General features: G+C 48.0%; 1 protein-coding gene across 1 annotated transcript in view; it reads right to left on the reverse strand.

Moving 5' to 3' along the window:
- SCAMP2 (secretory carrier membrane protein 2) overlaps positions 1-25,372 on the reverse strand; it is a 301,352-nt gene that overhangs the window by 132,853 nt on the left and 143,127 nt on the right. The window contains exon 4 of the mRNA XM_085643811.1: positions 20,025-20,136. Coding sequence (XP_085499937.1) covers positions 20,025-20,136 — 112 coding nt within the window. The remainder of the gene's footprint in view (positions 1-20,024; positions 20,137-25,372) is intronic.

Below are 25,372 nucleotides of genomic sequence, written 5' to 3' on the forward strand. Positions count from 1 at the left end.
CATCTTTTCGAGGGCTTCATCAACTTTTGGGCCAAATAGATGATCTTGGTCAAATGGTCGTGGTCTTGGTTCAATATAGAGGCTTGTACCTCAGGTTTAAAACCTGAAACTCTGAGCCAGGCATGGCGACGGAGAAGGACACTGGTGTTTATGGCAATGGAGGCTGTATCTGCTGCATCTAGGGCACAGCGTATAGAGGTATTAGTTATTGTTTTTCCCTCTTGGATCAATTCATTAGCCCTATTCCTGTATTTTTCAGGGAGATGGTGCATGATGGTCTCTAACTCATCATAATGTGCCCTGTCGTATCTGGCCAATAGCGCTTGCGTGTTGGCGATACGCCATATATTGGCGGCTTGTGACGCAGTGCGCTTCCCTGACGCGTCTAGGAGCTGGACTCTGTCAGGTGGTGGTGCTTCGCCTGACGCCTGAGAATTTGAGAGCTTCCTAGCTGTAGATACCACTAGGGAATCCAATGGTGCAGGACCTTTAATGTATGAAGGGTCTGTGGGGGCGGCTTTGTATTTTTTCTCTATACTGGGGTTTAGGACCCTGGCCCTGACTGGGTCTTTAAAAACCTCCGGTGCATGTTTAATTACTCCCTTTAACATAGGTAGAATGGCAGTAGACCTAAGTGCATTGTCGAAGGTGTCTAGGAGAAAATCTTCCTCCACTGGGTCAGTATGTAACTCCACCCCGTGGTAGTGTGCCGCCCTTTGTAATAGGTGGTGAAAGTCTAAGGAATCTTCAGGTGGGGATGGCCGAGATGGGTAAAGGTCATCCTGTGGGACATCTGGGATGTCCGGATTGTTATAGTCGTCCCATGGGTCTGGAGATCCAGTAGGGGTGGGGTCTTGTGACACATCTGCTGGATCATAATAAAGGTCTCCTAAATCATCTGGGACAGGAGACAAGGTTGGGGAACGATGAGGCAGGGGTGGAGAGGGTGGAGGTGGGGAGGGTGGAGGAGGTGGGGAAGGCACTCTGAAAGGGGAGGTAGCAGTGTCTTTCCTCTTTGGAGGTGGAGGTGGAGCTGGTTTGTCCAAGTGTCTCTTTTTTGAAAACAATGTCAAATGTCCAGTTTTTGGACCCTTGGTGAGTGTCTTTTGCAGAGGATCCGGTGTGAAAAGTTCTGGCGACACTGGTTGTTCGGTCGGCGCCGAAGTTTTCGGGGCCGACGGCTTTATAGGCTTGTCTAAGCCGTGCTTCTTTGGGACCTCCGATTTTTTGGTCGGTGCCGAAGAAGGCTTCGGCACGGGAGTGTCGGTGCCGAGGGTCTTGTGATGTTTGGTCGGCACCGGAAGGGCAGGTTTCGACACCGAAGGCTTTGGTACTGGGTTCGGTGTGGAGATGGAGGCCGATCTTTTCTTCGGTGCCGAAGGGTGTTTTTTCGGTACCGCTGATTGGGTGGCTCGAGCCCGAGCTGCCGGAAGGCTTAATAGGCTTCTTTACCGGGCCCGAAGGTGGGGTGTGAGAAGCAGTATCCTTGGTCTTGCCTAGGCCCGAAGGCGAAGGTGTGACCGAAGCCTTTTTGGGTGTCGGCGTGGGTGTGGGAGGGGGTAGATTGGTACTCACGACCCTCTGCGCCAGGGTGATGTCCTCCACATCGGAGTCGTCGGCCTAGGAAGCACTGACGAGGTCGTCGTCCTCTTCTTCGATGTTCTGCTGTCCCGGAGCTTCGACGTCGTCCCTGAAGATGTCGACTGGAGCGGAGGTCGAGGAGTGCGCCATGTTGCGTCTAGCCCGTCGATCTCGAATAGTCTTTTTAGAGCGAAAAGACTTGCAGGCGGGACAGTCTCGGGCCTCGTGTTCAGGGGAGAGGCGGAGGTTGCACACCTCATGAAGATCGGTGTGGGGAAACTTGGACCCACATCGAGGGCACTTCTTGAAGGGAGTTCTTTCCATCAGCCGAGACCGGAGCCGGAATAGGCCCGAAGGCCGCCGTCGACGACCGGAATCGAAGAAGTGCCGAAGAGAAGGTGATTCATTATCTGAAGGAGCTCGATGAGCGAGGATTTTGCGTCGATCGCTGAACTGGAAAAGTTCGGAACCGGAGCGCGAAGTATTACATCCGAGCCCGATGGCGGAAAAAAACAATCTGAGGATGGAGCCGAAGCCCATGCGCAATACGAACCAAAGGAGGAGTCACCGACCTTGTGACTTCCAAAGACTTTCCAAGAGGAAAAACAAACTGCAAACATCCAGGCCCAACACCAGATGGCGATCTATGCACAGTGTATAATCGGCAGCTCATATGGCTCGAACATAAAGTTTAGTATGCCTGAACTCAGAACCTAAAGCTGATTTTTACATTCTGTGTTTGAAAATACCAAAAGTAGGTCTTTTTTTGCTTAGCCATCCTGTGCGCCTCTGCTAGGATGTGTATGGACTGTCTGGCTTTGGAGTGACAGGGGTTGGGGAGTTGCATTCTCTCAGACGGCCACTAGGGGATTGATGTGTGTCCTGTCTTTCCTGAATAAGTCAGGGCTACGCTGAATAGACCTGTGCTACATTCAGAGTAGTGAGAAGAGTTTTCACTAGCACCTGAATAGGTCTGGTCTGCATTTAGAGTGGTGGGAGGAAACTTCCCTCACACCTGAATAGGCCCTGCCTACCTCTGACAATGCTGTCCCCACCTGCTGCCAGGAAGCTGCACCATGGAGGACAGAACTGGTTCTGGCTGGGCACAGACACTCTCTGCCTGAGAGGACAAAGGATTTTGAGCTATAAAAAGTGGGTCCCACACCCCTAAACTTTAGAACTCTTTGGGATCAAGAAGACTGCCAAGAAGAAGAGCTGGAGAAGCTGTGAGGAGGAACTACCACTTTGTTGAGTGCTGTGCTGTGTTGGCCTTCAGTGGCTGCTTCTGTCTTGGGCAGTGAAAGGACTGGACTTTCTGCAATCTATTCTTGTGTGTTTCTCGGAGGGCTTGAGGTAGAGCTTGCCCCCTGTTCAAGAAGTCTCAGGAACAGTAAAGACTTCAAGTTCATCTGCCCTCAGCACTGGGAACTGTGTGTTTTGTGCTGCAACAGAAGAAAAAGTAATCCGACGCCGTCTACGACGCCACTGCAGACTCCGTGTCCTGAAAGCACAGCAGAGGGCACCAATGCAACGTGACCCTGGTCTCACCAACAACGCCCTCTGATGCTGCCACTGCTGGCACCGAGACCTGTGGACACCGCACTCCGCTCGGCCTCGCTTCACAACGCCGCCTTGGTATCCCAGACAAAGCCGCTTCACGCCGATATAGATGCCGCTGCTTGCACCGTGGTTCGAGGGCACCGTTCGTAAAATTACATAATGCACCGCCCTCATCCAGCACCGCAGCCTTGGCCTACCGACGCCTGCGCCATAGACTCCAGTTTGTCAGCCGACAACATCGCTTCAGCAACGACGACGCTGATGCTTGCACCGCGACCTGCCAGCCCTCAGACGAGCACCACATCACTTTGCGACCCTGATCTCACCGAGGACACCAACTGACGCCGCCGACGAGCCGCTGCTTGCACCGCGAACTAAGGGCATCGCACTTTGCACCGCTGCACTTTGCACCGCAGAACCAGACACCCGGCAACGCCAGCGCTTCGGGCTTCAACCGCGAGGAGCTCGATCGGCAACACGTGTGACTTCAAGGGCCCGACGACTCCTGCACTGACCTCCGGAACAGATGCCTGCGAACGCCATGCTTTCGGAAGCTCAACGAGAGGTCGCCGACACCCTGCATTTCTAAAGGTATTGTGTTGCGGGTCTTCCTGACACTAGCTAGCCCACGACACCGCGGTCAGCCAGAAAATAGCAGGAATAACAACCACAGCCTATTTCTGACCCGGGAACCCTCTCTAAAGCTCCCTTGGTCAAGAGAGCTTTGACTTCCTCGCGAAGCAGAGCAAGGTGATCCTCAGTCAGCCTAACATTGGAGGCATAGATGGAGGAGTAGTCTCGAAGGGGAGGGAGGAGCCCCTTTAGGCTATCTGCAACACCCACCTGTGCGAGATGATTTTTCGCCAGTAGTGGAGATGATGGTGTACTCTGCCACCCACCGGCCGTGAATGATCTTGGGCTATCGGACTAGGAAGGTTTTGTGGTGAAGGAGGAAATGGTGGCTTGGCTCGACTTCTGGCCTCCTGATCCCTGAGAGCGGAGTGAACTGCGGCAGCAGCCACATCAGGGCCCGCTGGCTTGAATAGCCTTCACTTGATTGGAAGCCCCTTCCATAGCCACAAAAGGGACGAAAAGCAGATGCAGCCAGAGGTGTGCAAATGAGGCCCTCAGATTTTGCTGTAGCCCGCAAATCCTTAAAGCACTCAAGCGCTGCGTCAGCATTGTCTCCGAAGAGAGGCGAGCCATCAAAGGGCATGTCCATGAGGTTTGCCTGGACAACCCCTGAATAACCAGACGTCCTTAGCCACATGGCGCCTAATGGCCACGTTCTAGGAAATCTCTCTGCCCAGAGAGTCTGTTGTGTCAAAGCCACAACGAATAGGGAACTTTGCTGCTTCTCTCCGGTCCAATATTGTCTGTGATAGCAGGATCCAGTCCTCCTCCGAGACTCTAGGCAGCACTTGTGCAACTGTGTCCCTTAAAGAATGGGAATAACAGCCCAAAAGGGCTAGTGGTGTTGACTAAACGCTATGCAAGGCTGGTGGGTGAGAACATTTTCTTCTCAAAGGTCTCCAGCTGTTTGGATTCCCTGTCCGGTGGGGCAGAAGAGAACGCGCCAAAGGAAGTGAAATCCTGGACCATCAAGCTCTGTAGGGTGGGATGGGTAGTAAGGACAGCAGGGTCACCCAGCAATCGTTCTGTTCACAGGAGCCCCTTTGCTGGACTTGGACCAGGTGCCCAGAAGAACATCTGTTAAGGCCTGATTAAAGGGCAGCAAGGGTTCAGACGAGGAGACACCAGGCTGCAGGACCTCCGTCAAGAAATTCGTCTTGACTTCCAGTGAAAGAAGCTGCAGTTCCAAGAACTCCACAGCCCTAAGCACCACCATTGCAAACAACGCCCCCTTCTCCGTAGCCTGGTTAGGGGGAAGACAGCATGCCAGAATCTGGGGAGGTGTCCAAGCCACTGGCATCACCAGGTTCCTCATACCAATCCTCTTAGTCCAATCCTAGACCTACAGGATAGGGCTAGTTTGATTGCCTGAAGCCATATGGCTCCGTTGAGCGCCGGCCTCTGTGTCGGTGGACACCAGACCAGCTCAGTGTCGTCTGGGATGAGGATAGGGAAGGCGTCACCGGTGGGCGACTGTGGCACCGGAGACCTTGGCGTCGGGTGGGGCGCCAGGGAAGGTAACTGTGGAGGTGTGACCAGCGCCGATCCTGACCCGGACGGGTCCAACAGGAGGCTGTGGCGCCGGAGCCACAGGACCCACAGGATCGCCTTCTAATGGGCCTCTGGGACCCGGAGGCATGCTGGCAGGATCAGGCCGCCCAAATATGGCGCTTCATGGCACTGTAAATGTCCATGAGCTGGGCGGGGGTAGCTCCCAGTTCCGGATAGCGAGACCAACGTGGAGCCGACCCAGGTGTCCGCTCTGCAGAGCGCAGCCTAGAACGTTGAGCATGCTATGACTTCTTGTGATGAAGAGGACTTCGAGCCCCTTGAGTGATGCTCGGACCTTCCTCTCGACCGAGACCAGGATCGGGAGCGAAGAGGCGACCTCTGCCGCTTCAGTCGGGCCGCAAGCAGCTTTAGAGACTGCTCCCTCAAAGCTTTCAGCGCCAAGGCCCAGTAATCGGAGCACGACTGTGTAGTGGTCGTGCTCCAGGCACTAGAGATACAGAAGGTGGGGGTCCGTTACCGGCATGGCGCGGTGCAGGCGCCGCATAGCTTGAACCCAGACGTCTTTCTACTGGACATTCGAACGCACCAAAAGGAAATGACAAAAATCGAAAAAAGCATTTAAAATAAAAGGGCAGGGGTTAGTGGCAGTTATATTGACGGAGCAGATGTCACGACAACGGGGGACACGACGCCTATGATGTAATTCAGAGTCAACCGATGCCATCTACCATCACACATGGGATCTGCTTTCAAAAATCTTCCGGATCCATCCGGACGCCTGGAAGTTCAAAGGTAACAAATCTGCTGCTAGATGTCTCTATCAGATAAGGGAGGTTAAAACTCTACAGACCACAGTGGCCAGCCTTAGATGTGATGTGACCCACATAGAGGATAGCATGGAGGATGCTGTGGGACGCTCTAGATGAAACAATATAACCCAGGTGGGCTTCCCTGAGCGAGGAAGGGTCCCTCAGCAGAATTATTTTGTTCTTCCCCATAGAAATGGCGGCGATGCCCAAACCTGGGGCACCGCGTAGGGCGATTATAGCTACACTCTTTAACTATAACTACTGCAGCATGTGCGCATTCACATCCCTCAGATATCAGAGGACAAGCAAATACAAATATTCCCGGATTACACCCACAGGGTACAAGACCTCTGCAAAAATGTTATGCCAGTCAAGAAAAAGCTGAGAGAACACACTGGGCTCAAAAAAATCTAAAAATTGTTACTAGACCTGCAGGTTTAGTAACTTAAAAAACCTACTCGACCCAACTGTAATGCACATGACCTCTGTGAGCAAATGTGATAAGTTAACAAGATTTAAAGGCATTTTTATTGCTCATTCAATTTGTGAGCAAAAGGGATGCCTTTAAATCTTGCTATCTTGTCATATTTGATCTGCTTTCAGAGATGGAGGTCTAAAGTCTGCTCGTCTTCCTACTCACTAGAAAGGGCGAGTAGGCTCTAAAAATAGCTCGCCCTGGCTCGCAAATGCGATGTGCGAGTGGCTTTTTCGAGACCCGACACATTAGATACAGCCTGAAGTTAACTGAAAAACTCAGCATCCAGCATGAAGAGTGCATTTCTATGAAATACCACAGGAAGCTGCGGGTGGCTGGAGTCCCTCAGACTGGAACAGGGGGCGAGGGCCCTAGCTGGACGATAAGGTAAGGGACAAGGAACACAGTAAGGGGGGCGGGGAGGGGGACACATACTGCCCCAGATGGGACATTGTGGATGGCCCTATTGGAACCTGCATATCGAGACTACTCCTTGCAGATTAGAGTGGTTCCAGATACTCTCGGTGACAGCACAGATGATGGGTAGGATGAGAGGCCGCTGGTACCCAACGAGACATGAACCGATTGTAACTATAAGACAGTCAGCGGGGACTTAAACTTGTCATTATCGCTATCTTTTTCCTTCCAGTAGGGCCGCGGACTAGATGCAGCGAGTGAGGGTCACATACATTGATAACAATAAACATGCCTTTGTAATTTCCATGGCTGGTAGCAGCTGAGGGCCCAATTTCTGTTGGACTGCTGAGTCCTCCTTTGTCCTCGCGGACTACTGAGATTATAGTGTCCTGGGCAGAACTGTATTAGAGTAAGTTAGTGGAGGGGGGGGGTGGCAGGGTGGGTGAGCAGTGAGTGTGTCCAGTAGCCCCTCTGACCGATGGTTGCAAAGGGAGTTCTGTACAGTCTGCCTGTGGGAGGGACTTGGACAAGAGAGTTTGGGGGAAATGTCACGACCTGTTAAGTTTAGTTGGGGTTTTCCTACTGTTTAATTAACAGAAGGAAGAGTACACAGACGGGCGTGGCCCAGTGACTAGGACCGGGCTCCTATTTATTACCAATGGCTAAGGGAGCCAGTTATAAGTCCCTCAACTGGAATGTGTGTGGGTAAACTGGCCGGAGAAATTATATAGAATTCATGCATACCTGAAGAAATACAGGGTGGCCATTGCCTTATTACAAGAGACTCACTTATGGGGGATTGTAGATGCCTGCGAAAAAAATGGAGAGGCATGATATATGCCACGTCCCATTCTGGCTTTGCATGGCCTTATATGGGTAGCCCCTGGGACCCCATTCAGGATGACGCAGGTTCAGGAAGCCCCAGAGAGGTTAATCGAATAGGTACGCTGGATGAACACGAGATATGCCTCTAAACACAGATAGTGGTGGGACAGTCCTGGCATTAGAGCAAGGACACAAATGCAGAGGTCATAATAGCTGGGGACTAACTGTGTGTTAGATGGAGAGATGGACAGGACCCTAGTCAGATGGGCATTAAACCACACATGACAGCAGCACTCACACAGACCATAGCCAGTATAGTGTTAGTTGATGACTGGTGGTCGCATCACCCTCAGGCCTGGGCATACTTATGCTACACAGGAGCAGCAAACACGCAAAGTAGGTTGGACTACATAGTGCACGTAGATGCGGCCCAGCAAGTTACTAGCTGGGTTTACCTGGCTCGCTACCCCTCAGACCACTCATCTCTTTTTATGACATACATTCTGGATAGGCAGGTGCCACAGGTACCCTTCTGGCAATTGACAGCAGAAGCTCTAACCGACCAGGTATTCGCAGGGACACTGGCCGACACTCGAACTGGTTATTCTGAGACCAATTGGGGCAGCGTAACACACAGATGATTGGAAAGGGATGCAATGGAGGTGGTAATGCAGGGAGTGTGCCCATATACCAGTTGACCTTCTAATACATGTGCAGACAAAAATAGGATAGGAGTCCTCCCTCTAGGAATGGTAGGTACATTCCATAGATGACGCACATCCTACCTCTTCTCATTTAGGGAGTGCCAGCCAGTTCACAGCCATACTCATTTCGGTCTGTTGGAAATAACATTTGTGCCTACACAGCTGTGGCCTTTCTTAGCCATGTGCTGGTATTAGTAGGCAAACAGACTGTCCCTCATGGCATAGCTGACACCATTTATATATGGTGTCCATATAAGTTTCCCAGCCACGCCTCCGTATCCCAGCACTAGAGACTCAACGCCTGCAGTCTTTTAAATTCTCTTGTACATTTTGATAAATGTCCTCTAATTGGGCAGATTCCCATTTTTTATAGGTAATGAGATTAAACATATTGCTGATTAGGTCCTAGTGAAGGCATATAGGCCATCACGTAGCCATTCAAAGATGGGGCTCATTTGAGACCAGTCATGCCTACCCCGTCAGACCTCCCACCAAGTGAGCACAGGGTGAAAAGGTGGGACAGGGGAAACCCATTTAAACCGCACCGTACAGCCCTAACTCTGCTTCATTCTTTCTGAAAATCTGCTGAAAGCCTGTCTGGTTGCACAGGGGAGGATACATAAATCAGGTAAGGTAGTCCGGTATAGGTGTGTTAGACGTTCCGCTCGCTCAGTATGTGCCCACCCGTGCGTTCTGGAGGGATCTCTAGGACTATCAGCCACATTTTTATGCGTACTAAATATGTATACCCTAGTAGTTGTTCAGGTAGTAGTGCATATTTTCTGCTGTGATATCCTTACATGCCAGATCACCGCACATTGAAGGGCACTGCGAGTTTGTATTAACATTTTTTAGTCCATGGCCAACAGTTGTGGTCTCAAAATGTCATCAGTGCCCAGCGTGTACTGGTACACTTCTTGACAGTGAGAACTGTACGATAAAGAGGAGTCCCTTGTGGGCATATAGTATCCCCACAAATGTGACCCTCATGCAATGTAGGGAACGGTAGTGCAATTTATATTACAGTCAGGGATCAGCGTGTACTGGAGCACTTCCGTATAGTGAGAATAGTATGGAATAGAGTCCTATGTGAGCCCCACTTAGATGACCCTCAAGCTTTGTGCAGTTTAGTGCCTCAGTGCATTTTGATTCTGGGCAATAACATGAGATAGACACAGCTCAGCAATGGCGCACAAATATGATCAGAGCATGATCTCAGCTACCGTTTTTAAGCATGTAGTGATTTAGGCCCTCTCTTTGTGCACCTTTTCCCCTCATTAGTTCATCCCTAACCAATTGGGGTTTTGCGCCATGACCAGCGTACAAGACCACATTTTTGCCCACATTATACCTTGTGTTGCAATTTCAACTTATTGATTGACCCACTTATAGGACTCTGCTTCATAGGAGACCTGAGAACAGGAAGAACCCTTTTACAACCTCTTTAAAGGTATTTTCCACATGATTTTATAAGAAAACAAGTTACTTACCTGTAACTTTGGTTCTCCAGTATTGGTAACTTTCATAGATTCCTATAGCTTGTATCATCCCCCGTCGTCGGAATGGGAGTCTCGGTAAACAAAATAACATAGCAGTAGGTACAAAAGAGAAAGAAAAAAGGCCTAGGCCTCATTCACTTTTGTAGCATATCCACCTCTTTTTGTAAAAGAGACCAAAATAAAGCAACAGCCAATCAGATTAGCCTCACCCCACAGAACCCTCCTGAGAGAAACTCAGAGCCTCAGATTTTCATAGCCGTTGTGTAACAGTACAACCAAAACCTGCTGAGGGCTGAGCTTTCCCAGTGGAGGAGGATGGGCGCGTGGGAATCTATGAAAGTTACCAATACTGGAGAACCAAAGTTACAGGTACGTAACTTGTTTTCTTACTCCAGTATTGGAACTTTCATAGATTCCCATAGCTTGTATCAGAGTAGCTAGCAGTCTGAGGCACACTGTGCTCTCTTAGTGTCATCTTTTCCTCTATTCTCCTTTTCTTTTTAAATAAAACATCAATCAACAATGCAATCACATAAAGAACACATAGCAAAATGTGCAAATAACAATAAGAAAGGAAGGAGGGAAGAAAGGAAAGCTCACCACTCAATGGAAGAGGTTCCTCAGGACTGCCTGGCCTACAGCCATGTCTTCTTGTGCCAAGGTCTCCAGGCAATAATGTCTTACGAAGGTGTGCGTGCTGCTCCAAATGAAGCCCTGCAGATGCCTTTAATCTGGACCCCCGCAAAGAGCCGTAGAGGAAGCCATGGACCTTGTCGAGTGTGCTCTAATTCTGCCCTCTGGAGGCTTGTCCACTGCAGAATGATAGAACTGTATAGCACTGGAGATTCATCGAGCAATACCCTGCTTGGACTTTGCGGGGAGAACTGAATGCAATGAACAATTGAGAAGATTTCCGAAATTCTTTAGTACGGTCCAGATAAAATTTCAAGCACCGCTGCATGTCCAGCGAATGAAGTGCCCTTTCTGCCGGCGTAGATAGCTGAGGAAAGAAAGCCTTGAGACGCAGATGTTTTGAAGGCATAGCGACAGGAGGCTTGGAAGGTGGCATATGAAGAAACTCCAGTGTATGACCATCTTGAATGATGTTGAGCACCCAACGGTCTGATGTTATCCATTTCCAGTTGTGGAGGTATTGAGACACCCTGCCTCCCACAGGTGTTGAAGGGGAGATGGATACAGTAGGCAAAGCCAGAACGCCGCTATTGTCTCTTGGAGGTGTCACGTCCCTGCATCCCCAGCAACAGACCTTGAACGCGCCCCCCCATATATTTACGTCGGAGGAGGAGGGGGACAGCGAGGCGACGCAGTCCGGGGTGGACTCGGTGGCTCTGCCCTCGGTCACCCCGCGAATGGCGGACGACCTGATATGACTGGACCCTTGCAATATGTTGAGCAATTACAGCGAGGGGAGATGCCCACAATCCACTGCTACTGATAGCTCCCGCGCTGCGCACGTCTCCTCGCCGCCTATGGGCCTACTATACCCAGATGCAAATCGGCAGACCAGCAGCTTGTCACAGATAGCGCGCATAGCCCACATGTTGAGACCCCTAGCGGACACGGGCCGACACCCCTATATTATGTTGATGCTCTCGCACCAATTGAGAGCTAGTTTGGACGTATCGCCTCTTACGATAGGTCCCCCGCATTGGGGCAGGTTATTTTCACCTCACCCCAGTTTTCCCTTCCCCTTGCACACAAATCTTCTGCACTGTGTCCTAGTCCACAAGTCGCTGAGCAGCTGCACTGACATCTTAGTGGCGCGGGCATGGGGAGAATGGGTCAGAGCTGGGTACCTCCGGGGGAGCCCGCTGACCCATCCTACGCGATACGCGTACACTGATGGCACACACTGGTAAAACCACAATTCTTACACTGAATGTGCGCGGCATGCATACTGCGCGCAAGAGATACTCCATATATGCATACATCAAGCGCCACCAAGCACAAATTGCGTTTCTGCAGGAGACGCACCTTACAGCAGGGGAGGTAGCGAAATTGCACAGGCGATGGAGGGGAACCATATGCGCCACAACTTATTCGGCCATCGCCCGAGGTCCATACAGAGGGCGACCACGTTATTGGCATGACGCTCAAGGCACTCTGTTATACTCGCAAGACCTGATTCTCAAAGCTTTTCAGGAGCACTACACGCTATTATATGCCAGCCCTCTCCCCCCGGCATCGGACGACATCCTTTCCGAGTTCCTAGATCGCTTCCAGCTTCCAGCTACCCCACATAGATCATGCTACACGCCAAGACCTCGATGGACCTATCAGGGCGACCGAGATTAGGAACGCTATGAAGGCGCTAGCTACCCACAAGGCTCCTGGTTTAGATGGCCTTCCGCCAGAATTTTATCATGCCCAATTAGTCCCCCAGCTGGAGTCACAATTCCAGGCAGCCCTAGACGAGGGGGCTTTACCCCAATCCATGCGCGAATCAGTCATAGTGACCCTTCTCAACCCTCATCAACTGGGCTCCTATCGACCCATAGCCTTATTGCCAGCGGGCTATAAAATTTACGGGAAGGTCCTGGCGGATAGGTACGCAACGGTCCTCCCGCAGCTAATCCACCCGGATCAGAACGGATTCGTCCCAGGCAGGCATACCTCTTATAACATCCGGCGGCTGTTCCACGTCCAGGACCAGATACGGAATCGGTTTCCCCGGGCGGCGTGTCTGGTGCTGGACCTCGAGAAAGCTTTTGACACTCTCTCGTGGGCCTACCTGTTTCAGGTCCTGTAACGCATGGGCATAGGACCCAGGCTACAAGCCTACACTCAGCTCAGCTACTCCGCGCCCAGCTCCAGAGCGCGACTAGGCTCCCTTATTTCGGCCTCCTTTCCAGTCCACCGTGGCACCAGACAAAAATGCCCACTCTCCCCCTTAGTTTTCGCCATGGCGATGGAGCCTTTGGCGACTCTACACCGCGCTGCGGGCGAGGAGTGGGGTATCCCAATAGGTGATTCCACCCACTCAGTATAGTTATATGCTGACGACGTACTTGTATATGTCCGGGATATTACAGCCGATTTAACTCCTATACGGCGTATCCTACACGACTTTGCGGAAGTGGCAGGACTCAGGGTCAACTGGCCCAAATCCAGTGTCTATCCCCTGGTGCGTACACTGTCAAATACGAATGGGTAATGTGGACATCTCGTGGAGTCCCCAAGCGGTTCGCTACCTAGGAGTTAGACTATACCATACACCGCAGGATATATATGAGGGGAACTACTGCAAACTGCTGGGTAGCATTCGATCCTCTGTCCACTTTTGGAAAGACCTTCCACTGGCGGTCACGGGGAAGATAGCGGTCGCAAAAATGATCCTCCTTCCGCGCCTGATTATATCTCTTCTCCAATCTCCCGGTAGTCCCTCCACGATCCCTATTTTGTGAGCTCGACACCCTGCTGGGGACCCTCATCTGGGGCTCTGGCTGCCGGCGTATTGCTCTGGCAAAACTGCAACTGCCCCTTGACCAAGGTGGGCTAGCGGCCCCATCATTTGAGGCGTATTTCTTGGCAGCCCAGTTGCAGTGGGTGTCACGCTGGACGGCGGGTCGGGCACAGAGGGAGCTGATCACTACGACAGGGCACATTCAAACCCCTACTATTCACCGCATGTTGTTACCAGGGGCAGCGCCTCTGCCGACTAAGCCCCTCCAAGTGATGACTGCGCGCGCCTGTTTGGCACGTATTCATCGTATGAATCGGGTTGCGCCCCTGTACTCCCCACTTCTACCACTGATAGGGTTCCCCAAGGGCCGGGTACATTACACAGAGAGATTGCTGCAAATATGGACGGATTATGCCGTCACGGAGGTGGGGGCGTTGTTTTTTGAGGGACAATTGCAGACTTTTGACGCACTTGGCGACGACTTCGAACTTCCCAGGGGACAGTTCCTACTGCATAGACAGCTTCTCACAGACTACCGCAGGCAGTGGCGCGCGATTGACACGGAGCCCCCCACGCATCCGGTCATCCATGCGATCCTACAGATGGGGCCTGGGCGCCACTTAGTCACCTGGATCTACAAAGCCATACGGACTCTAAAACAACCCACACTTGCACCCCTCAGAGAATACTGGGAAACTGACTTCCGCAGACCACTACATGACAGGGAATGGACCAGGGCCCTTGAGCATACCAAGAAGATATCCCGCAATTACCGCTTTAAGAATATACAATTTCACATCAGGCATAGGGCATACCTCACTCCCGAAAAATTACAGAAATATTTCCCTGACAGCTCGTTTGCTTGCCCCAGGAGCCCACTGCCTCTTTCATACACATGTTCTGGGATTGTCCGACGCTTCACAGTTACTGGCACGCGATCCACACCGCCCTCCGCATGGTCATGGGGCTGCAGGACCTATATACCTGGGAGGCTGGCGCCCTGGGCATCCACAAGCGACACAAGCACATGAAAGTAGAGAGGCGGTTTACTTCCTTGGTGCTCCTCCTGGCCAAACGGTGCATCACCATGCACTGGAAGACACCGGAGGGGCCTCCCCTAGCGGCATGGGTGGGTGCAGTCAAAAAGTGGGGTAAGGCAGAGGAAGAGCTACTCCGAACGGAGGAAGCCCAGGGACTTCGCAAACACCCGATTTCCCTGCCCTGGGTCATGCTACTGCATCCCTTCGCGCGGGAACCGGTGGCGGGACCACGAACGATTGGTTCCCCCCCCCCCCCCCCTCCATTACGCCCTCGCGTGGGCAGTGATCGGCGCTCCCACCTCCCTCCTTCCCTTTCGCGCCGCGTAATCCCAACAATATACCTTGCAATGGTATAGCTCTCAGGGGCAAGATTAGTACTGCTCATCATCCGTGACACAGTGCACCCCCAAGTTTATATATCCCCAGTTTATTTATGGTTAACCTGTGGCTGCAATTCCATAGCCCCTATGATAAAATACAAAGGGGAATAGGCACACCCCGCAGTCCCTGCAAGGCGCAGCGACCACCACGCAAGCTGGTTGGGTATACTTAGGCATAGGCCTCGGGAGACTGTTGTCATCTCGTAGACAGAGTGGGGGCCCACATACCCTAGGCTTACTCACTCAGAAGTCCACACAGAGCGCGATTGAGCGCTCTTGCTTGTATGTCTATATCAATCGCATTACCAGATGTGTTGTTATATGTACAATTATATAAATGCCAATAAAAAAGGTTTTAAAAAAAAATAAAAGGAATGTTTCAGTGTGAATAAGTGAGGGAGTGGCAATGTGAAATTGGGGGTGGAAAAAGGCAGACTTGCCAAATGAAAACAAACATGTATAGTTTGCTGTAAAACAAAATACTAACAATGTTTCTTTGTTTGCCAAAATGTGTTTTAATATTTAAGAGAAGGAATATGTTAAACATAATCAATATGTACATAGTAGATTTGTGGAAGAAGATGTATAGTATTGTGTTACAATAAGTGTATAAAATGGTTAAACAAATGACAACAAAAATAAAGAAATAAATCAACGTAATAAGTGTTTTTTTGGCTTACATTAAATTGCTTCTGGTCAGTCCGTGGTGCTGTTTTAAGCCAGTTCTGAAGAAATACATATGTGTTGAATTTTGTATTTATGCTTTGTTGTTTGTTTACTTCTCATTGCAGACCAAAAATTGTTTGTACTTGGGGTACCTTTATTTCTTTTCTGTGGTGTTTCGGCGATGCAGGGAGTGTGCATTGCAATGTCTACAGGTATATGACAAATGCTAGAATGAGAGTTAACGGGCAGGAAGATGAACTGTCAACTGCTGAGGCAACATTTGCTGCCCGGCCGGAAATTCTACGGAACTGGGGCAGAGCCCGACAACAAATAATGACCCTATAGCATTAACTGGGGAAGCACGAATGGGAATCTTATAAAAGCGGATTACACATGCAGGGGGACAGGGCAGGTCTCATGCTGGCCAGGCTCGTCAGGAATGAAAGGTACACACCACCTTATCCTTTCTGTCAAGAGATCGGACTGGCCAGGTGGTATACACCCAGCAAGTGATCAATAGGGTGTTAGCAGGACCACTTACAGAAGGTGTACACTACCCCACAACAGCTTAATGAAAACCTAATAACCAATTACGTACAGGCACTGTCAGGATTCATGGTGGAGGAGTGTGCAGACTTGGTGTGGCCCATACCAAATAGGAACTCAACTGGGCGGTGAAATCCCTAAAAACCGCTAAGCCGCCAGGAGGTGACGGCCTCTGGCCGAATTCTATAAAGCCTTTGCAGGGCCCCTAACGGACAAACTGCTGCTGGTATATACAGAGGCACTGGAAAGGAGCGTGCTCCTGGACTCTATGTGAGAGGTCCTTATAGTCCTGGTGCCTAAGCTGGGGAAGTACCCAGCGGAAATGGCCTCCTACCGACCACTCAATGCTGCATGTGGATCAGAAGATCCTTGGACAAATCCTAACAGCATGCCTCCTGAGACACCTGCCATGCCTGGTCTATATGGACCAGTCGAGGTTCATTCAGCATCAAAACGTATTATGTAATCTGCGACGCCTTGTACATGTAATGCACGTCCCTGAGCTAGAGGGCCTTTCTGGACATACAGAAGGCCTTCGACTCTGTCAGTTGGGAGTATGTGTGGACAGTTCCAGAGGGGATGGGTCCGGTCGACACATACATTCAATGGGTTAAATTACTCTATATGCAACAGATGGTGCGAGTCTGGACTGGGAGATGCGTCTCAGTTGCGATCGACCTGCAGAGGAGCACTGAGCAGAGATAACCACTGTCCCCCTGCTGTTTGCCGTTGCAATGGAGCCTCTAGCATGCAGGCTTCAACAAGTGTTGTGAGACCGGGGCAGCAGAGTGGGTTGGATGATACATGTAGTGTCACTCTATGCAGATGACACAATGATATATCTATGACGACCAGACGCATCTGTCACGATCATGCTACAGGTCAAGCGGGGGTTCGGAGATTTGTTGGCACTCCACGCAAATCATTCCAAATCAGTCCTGTTCCTGCCGGGCCGCCTGCAGGAGGTGCCCTGTGCTGCTCTCCCATAGACAAGACTCCCCTGGAAAACAAAGTGTTGGATACCTGGAATTGCACATAGTGTGAGGGGGATGTGGGGGCATACAACTGAAATCTCGGGAGGATGATCTGTAATCTCCGACCCTAAAAATCCTTTTGGAATACACTGAAATTGTCCCTAATGGGGAAATTTCCCCTAGCCGAAATGGTATTGCTGCCCAGATGTCTCTACATACTTCAAGGCACCATGTATGAGATACTGGTACATGTGTTTTGGGAACTAGATCAGCTATTGGTGCAAATGCTATGGCCTGGGAAGAGATATAGGGTGGGAGTTATCAGACCTTTAACTTTACTATTAGGCAGCACAGCTGCAACACTGGCTAGATGAGATGGGGAACTGGGAGAAGACTTAACTAGAGGACACTTACACTCCGCATACACTAGGGGCCCTAAGAGGAAGACGAGTCCCGGAGTCCCTACTGCATGTGATCCGAATGGTGTGCTCTGGGAGAGAGCAATCAGAGGAGTATTACGCCGCGCACCATATGCACCAGGTCCACACATCTGGATGTTGTAGCCATTTGCGCAGATAGCTCAGACAATGGCAGTCGACAAATGAAAGGACAGCAGGTGCAGGATGCTATCAGATTTGTTTGGGCAGATTTACTATGCAGGAGGCATTTCAGACATTTGGAGTGAGCCCAGGGCATATTTTGCAGTACACCAAAATGGCAGCTACAATAAGGTAGACCTAGCCCTCGTTCCCAGACGCCCCCGAACCCACGTTAGCAGGTGGTTGCAAGCTTATCACACGCTTGTACAGGACACTCAGGGCAGACAGGGGCCCACTGAAGATGGAGGAAACCTGGCAACGTCTCAGTGACCACCCCATTACAGCTCAGCAGTGGCAGAAAATACACAGCATGGTTCGAAAAGTGTCGCTAAACCCCAGATTCAAGCTGTATAATTACGTACATCTGACATATCTCTCCCCAGAACGAATACACAAGATCTATCCAGCTAGGGACCCTGGCTGTGCACATTGTGGCGGCGGGTATGCTAAATCCTTGCATGTGGTGTGGAGCTGCCCAGTCATCACAAAGTTCTGGGAGGAGGTGCTGGCGCAGCTTAATGAGGCAGCAGGCTGGATTGTTGAGCGTGCGATTAAGCCTTGTCTGCTCGCTCTGCTCCCTAATAGGAGTAAAAGAAAGCAGAGCGGGAAATTTATGATGCTTGGCCTCCTATTAGCAAAACGACGAATAGCTATTGGATGGTAGAGACCCAGGCCCCCTACAGTACAGTATTGGCATAGGGATATGCTGTATTGGGCGGGAGTTGCACATGAGAAAGACAAGGCGAGATGACAAGCAGGCAGATGATCTGATTGCATGGGGAGCTATGATAAAGGCTTTAACGGACCTCCCGCCCCCGGATACCAGGCCACCATGTGAAACTTGATGGATAACAAGTTAGAGTATACAGAGCGAGGCGAGGTTTGATCGGGTGTTGACAATGAGAAACACTACCAGTAGAATAGTTTGAGGATGAGGTACCAACCAACAGTAGCATAATGTGGGTCATGTGAACCTGATGCATGGACAGGAGCTCGGGAGGGAGATATTTTTTTGTTGAGATTCAAAGTCATTGTTTCTATAACAGCTGTTCAAACCACGCTGTGTAGTATTGATTGCAATAAGCACGAATGTAATTTCTCATTGTATGTATCGCTATTGAAATCAACACACTATAACGACGGAGGTAATCTGTGCTCCTTTAAGTAATGTAAAGTAAGTAATGTAAGCTGCTATGTTTAAATGGAAATCCAGTAAAGACAAATAAAAAAAAAACTAACAACTGATTAGGAACAAATGATCAGGAACAGTTATCAAGATTTTGGACTAGATAAGATATTTATAAAAAGCTTATGATGCTGAGCATTATATTACTGTAATTGGAGTGGGATGCCCAACAGAGCAAGTACAATAAATCAGTGAATCTAACAGGATTTCACCACATTGCACATCTTAAATTTTAAAAGATCACTTTTATCAGCTGTCCCTCAGTAGATAGACAAGAATATTAAGAGGTAAGCAAGTAATGTATAGAAGTTGTGCATTCAATCTTGTGTTCAACAGAGTACAAAATAACAGATGATAACGATGCCAGAATTGATTCTGAATGAATCATTGCGAGGGCCGGGTTAGTTTGCATAAACAGCTGGTTAGTTGGAGTACAGACAAATGGAGGTACATATGAAAGCACTTCATACTTCTATAAAGGAGTGTCTGATGAAAAACACACCTGAAAGGAATGAGATAGTCTTTACAATGGACAGCAACAAATAGCTTCCCTATGAAGGGGTGCAAACCAGCACCCGTTTAAACATTCAGCATAACTATAATAAAGTGGGCTTCTGGAAATGTATGAACAGATTGGTCAGAAACGTATACTGTAAATTTCACTGATCAATTGACTATTTTACCATGTACCTGCTGTAAGCTCAACTAACATACTCAGCGTTCAATATGGTTTTAGTTTCACTTGTACTTTGAAAACCTGTCCTAACTCAAACACTATACACAAGTTATCAAACTATTAATGGATAAATAAGTAAACAATTGCATTTGAATAAACAAAACACTTTTATATTGCATTACATTTACACCATTAACCCTTAGATTAGAAATTGATGGTTCCCTTATTAGACAGCCATGACAAAAGCGCACACGGCTTATAAGTTTTATCAGCAGCTTTTCGCATTGTCCTTGAAGATTAACTGTAGAGCAGCTCCAGTCATATCCCAAAGAAAGGACAACAAAAGGGTCATATTCTCATGCCCTTCAAAACATAGATACACCTCAATTGCAGGACATGCTAATCGCTCATAGATACTCCTCATAGATCCTCCTAACCTAATAGTAAACCTATTCCAACCAAGCCACAGGTCTTCCCTGAACTCAGACAATCAATTCTATTACTGGCTCAATACTCACCATTAACACCCATATTCTGCATCTCCCTTTCTTTCCGCTCTAGCTCAGCTGCTTTCTTCTCCAGCTCTTCCTGCTGCTGCAGCAAGCTGGCTTGAGCCGCCGCTGCCACGGACTGCAGATGAGAAAAGAGAATATTTTTAAAAAGCATCAAGACATAGAAAAATAAATACTTCACCATAAGATGGGCGTGCAAAACGGATGAGCAGTGGAATGGACAGACATCTGCACCTTACTTTAATACAAGGGGGGATTCATCAAAAGGAGGACATGATCTATCAGGAGGCTCTGGCTGAACGAGACTTTCCCAATAAGGTACACAAGGCAGAGTGGAGTGCATAGGGCTCCAAGAATGTTACAATATGTCAATCCATTCTCCTTGCTGAAAAGTAGGAGAAGATTCAGTGGAGAGGAGGTAATCAGGAGGGCCAGGAATGCAGACAGTTCCTTGAAGCATCAGACAGGCAGAAATCTGGGCAAGAGCGAATGAAAGGGTCTGTACAACTGCACAACAAGAGAGCTCCAACAATACAGTAATAGGATATTATCATCCCGGTGTGGGAAAGAAGCAGCTTGGGTGTAGCATAGATGAAGTAAAGTTGATTATGGCTCATGTTGCCGAAAGAATGAAAACAATGGTAACAGTCTTTCCTTGACCCAAAGTCACCTCAGCATTTCAAGAACCACAACTGGGTAAAAAGAATTGGATGATTGGCTGGAAACATTTGAATCTGATTGCATCTGTGTTATCCACCCTGGCCCAAAGGCATGACCTGTTTTATATACTGATCAGAGTTCAGCACTGGCTGTAGAAATCAGTATGCAACCTGAAGGTCACAAGTTCAAATCCCAATAGGACAGAATCATCCCTTCATCCTTGCAAGGGTCGGTTTCAGGAATGCCTATCATTTACAACACCAAATAACAAAATACTACTATTGCTAGAATATGGACTTTACATTCAGACATGAGCAGAATGCACATCTGTTTAAATGATTATGGCAATGTGGTGATTTCAAACCAGTGTGCTAATGTGATTTTACATCAAGAGATTTCAGTGGATTAATGTGACCAGAGAACTTGACAGTTACGATAACCTTACTGCCGCTCTTGCAATGGACAAGACAACATGGAGCCTAAGGTATTGATCATTTCTGTTCACAGGCTGAATCATAAACATGATCATAGACTCAACCTTATGTGTGACTCGTTGTCTTTATTGGCAATGTTGGAGGCAGTCGACTCCTTCAGTGTGATCAAGATTCGGTCACTATTCTGCAGCTCACATGGTGTAGCAGAAGCAAGTCAATTTGGGTCCATCTTAAGAACTAAAGCAAATTTAGTCATTCATCTGAAGTCTGCGATCTCGTCTCGCATGTGTATTCTGTTATACAGACCTCCGTATCAGGATTTTTCCATCCCTTGCTGAAGCTGTAGCGCCCCTAATGGTAGATCAAGCTAATATTCTGCTGATTGGGGATTGAAACTATTGGGCAAATGATGAAAACCGGGGGGCAGCAAGCCACTGACCTTACAGCCGCTCTAAGCGATATAAACCTGGAACAATTAGTAAACCAATGTAAAAAGAATTTCTATTGGGTGATAGATTACCAATGTCAAACTGTACTACATTCAACCATACACAATCCCTAAACACACTCCGCTTATTCAATATATTTTACATTTCAGGACTCTTAAATCAATTATAAACAGAGACAAAAACTAATTAAACAATCACAGAAATGTCTTATTAAAATCTCAAATTCATAAAATCAAATTTAGACCAATTAAAAAACTTATGTATCAACAAATTCATACATAAAACAAACATTATACTTAAGATACACGAGAGAAAAAAAGCAAGAGAAACATTAAAAAAACATCATGGCTCGGTTAGTTCGATTGAATCAATTCTGTTAGAGTCTACCAGAACTCATATGATTAGACTCAAATGTTCCTCCAATTTAGCCATGTAAAAAGGGGCGTCAACGTGTTTCGGTGGGCTCAATCTATTTATAAACCACCTTCTTCAAGACATTATTATCTCTCCTAGTTTAGGCACAATTTCACATATGCCTCTTATTATGATGACGGGGTATGCTTTATGATAAATGCATCTCGTCAAAAGGGAATGATGATTTTCAACCCTTGTTTATAAAAAAGTGGTAGTGTGTCCTCTCTAATATTGATCGCGGATGATGAACCACAACCTTAGTTCGATGTAGATACGCTGCGGGATTAAATCTTTTACCGATGATGGTAGGATATGGTGATCCTCTAGTTATGGTCCTCCAACCTATTTTGGGGGCGATGGGCGATGTCTCCCTCGATCTATCCCCAATCGTACTTCCTATGGCACTTGAAAGATAGGCAGATCCTCTAATTGTACGAATTTTTGGAATAGTTCCCCAAAAGGAAGGAAAAATGGTCCTCCGTGCGATTCTGCTCCACAATTGGTCTTCCCATTGTGGAACGGAATCGCACAGTGAACTACGCTACAGATTACTGGTATAATAAGCCATATACAAAACACAGAGGGATTTTGCCCCGATGACCAAGGGAGACACATCGACTCCTTCTTTTAAAAGAATAGGAGGACCTTTTTCCTTACTTTTGGGGGACTATTCCCAAAATTCATACAATTAGAGGATCTGCCTATCTTTCAAGTGCCAGATCGAGGGAGACTTCGCCCATCGCTCCCAAAATAGGTTGGAGGACTATTTAGCCTCCCATAAAAAGCCCACCATAACTAGAGGATTACCATATCCTACCATCATCGGGAAAAGATTTAATCTCGCAGCGTGTCTACATCGAACTAAGGTTGTGGTTCATCATCCGCGATCAATATTAGAGAGGATAGACTACCACTTTTTTATGAACGAGTGTTGAAAATCGTCATTACCTTTTGACGAGATGCATTTATCATAAAGCATACCCAGTCATCATAATAAGAGGCATATATGACGTTGTGCCAAAACAAGGAGAGACAATAATAATTAATGTCTTGAAGACGGTGGTTTATAAATAGACTGAGCTCACCGAAACGCGTCAACGCCCCTTTTTACATAGTTAAATACGAGGACTATTTGAGTCTAATCATGAGTTCTGGTAGACTCCAACAGAATTGATTCAATCGAACTAACCGAGTCAGATTTTTTCAAATGTTTCACTTGCTTTTTGTTGCTCGTGTATCTTAAGTATTATGTTTGTTTTATGTATGAATTTGTTGATACATACGTTTTTTAATTGGTCTAAAGTTGATTTTATGAATTTGAGATTTTAATAAAAGAAATTTCGGTGATTGTTGACTTAGTTTTTGTCTAATGTGTATATAATTGATTTATGGGCCCTGAAACTTAAAACATATTGAATAAGTGGAGTGTGTTTAGGGATTGTGTATGGTTCAATGTAGTACAGTTTGACATTGGTAATCTATCACCCAAGAGAAATTCTTTTTACATTGATTGTATTTGGTACCCTGTCTCTTGGAAAGTGGGGCTACTCCCTTCTTGTTTTACACAATTAGTGAACCTCCAGACCAACATTGAAGGACACATTTTGGACCATATATAAACCTCGAAATTCCCAGCGCGGAATCGGAGCATAGCCCAGTGTGGGTGGTCAGACCATCACCTGATCTCCATCTCCTTCTCAGTAGCTCGACCAAAGGTGACGGGCCCGCCTATTGGACCTGTTATTATGTCATGGAACTGGGCGTGGGTCAACCTCACGGCCTTCTGCGGGGAACCAGGGGAATTTTTACCTGTCCCAGAGGAGGCCATCGAAGGGTATGAGCACAATGTATCAAGCTGTTTGAAGGGGGCCAGCAATAACCATGCACCCAGCCATAGTACCATCACGTCTAGAAGCCATGAGGCCAATAAATGGTTCTCTGATGACCTGAAAATGGCGAAACTTAATCTTCGACAAGCGGAAAGAAAATGGCGGTCGGAATATTTGCAAGATCTTAAAACTAGTTATCTCCACCAAATTAAAGTGTACATATTTCTATTAAGGCAAACCAAAGTGAGCTACTTTACTAGTGAAATCCTGAAACCCCCGAATAAATCTAAGGAGATATTAAGATAGTTACAAAACTGTCCAACCCAGACAGTGACTATTCCGGTCACACCTTCAAAGAGATGTGTTATGTTCTCAATGTTTTTTTCGTGAACAAGATTGAAGCTATTAAAAAGAGCATTCCCTATAGTTCCTCTTCATCAATCCACCAGAAGGTGATATGAATAGTCGCACGATTACAAGCTTACCTAATATCGCTCAAGATAACCTAACTGAGTTACTGATGAAAGCTAAGTCAGGCTCACCCAATGATATTTGCCCCCAAAGGTTCTAAAAGTAGTGGCAACTTCCTTTGTGGATAGTGTTTTACCATTTCTCAATTATTCCATTAACTCTGGGCTGGTCCCTAGATTTTTTTTAAGCGGTCATTGTACCCCTCCTTAAGAAAGTGGGGGTAGACCCCACAGACATGAAAAACTTTCACTCTGTGTCCCTTCTACCATACTTAGCAAAAATCTTGGAGGCAAATGCAGCCCATCAGCTCTGTGCTTTTATAGAGAAGTCAGAGTTTTTGGATCCTTGTCAGGCGGGGTTTTGGCCCACACACTCAACCGAAGCAGCGGTCACGTCAGTGGTCAATGAAATGCGCAGGGAGGATGACAAGGGTAACACGCAAGCCCTGGTGCTACTAGACTTGTCGGCGGACTTTGACACGGTTGACAACTCTTTGTTGGCTGACCAGGTCAAGGCCACTGGTTTACGGGGTGTAGCACTGAATTAGATGATCTCGTTCTTGAAGGATGGATCCCAATCCGTCAGGCTACCCCCTTTTAACTCAGAGGTCCAATTGAACCTTGGGGTGCCACAGGGCTCCTCTCTTTCTCCTCATCTGTTTTAATATTTATATTCGACCCCTGGTTAACTCTCTTAATAAGATGGCAGTGAACATTTTCAACTACGCTGACGACATGCAATTGTTGTTCACGATCAATGATAGCTCAACGTCCAGGCAACCTTTCCAAAACACTAGGCTGTTCATCTGGGATTGGAAGAACGGTAATAATCTGAAACTAAACTCAGATAAAACCGAGATAGTTCTTACTAAGAACAGGGTTACTTGCTGGAATCCCACCTTGTGACCCAGTGAGTTGGGCCCCCACCCCCCACCCCCCCATTCCCAAAAAGGCAGTAAAAAGCGTGGGGGTCATTATTGATGAGGATCTCTCACTCAAACAGCAGGTCAGTCCAGTGACCTCGGCCTGCTTTTTTCAACTGCGATGCATAAAAAAGATTAGATTATTCCTTACGAGGGAGGCCCTGGTTCATGTAAT

This window comes from Triturus cristatus, chromosome 3_1, assembly GCF_964204655.1.
Source record: "Triturus cristatus chromosome 3_1, aTriCri1.1, whole genome shotgun sequence".
Classification (NCBI taxonomy): domain Eukaryota; kingdom Metazoa; phylum Chordata; class Amphibia; order Caudata; family Salamandridae; genus Triturus; species Triturus cristatus.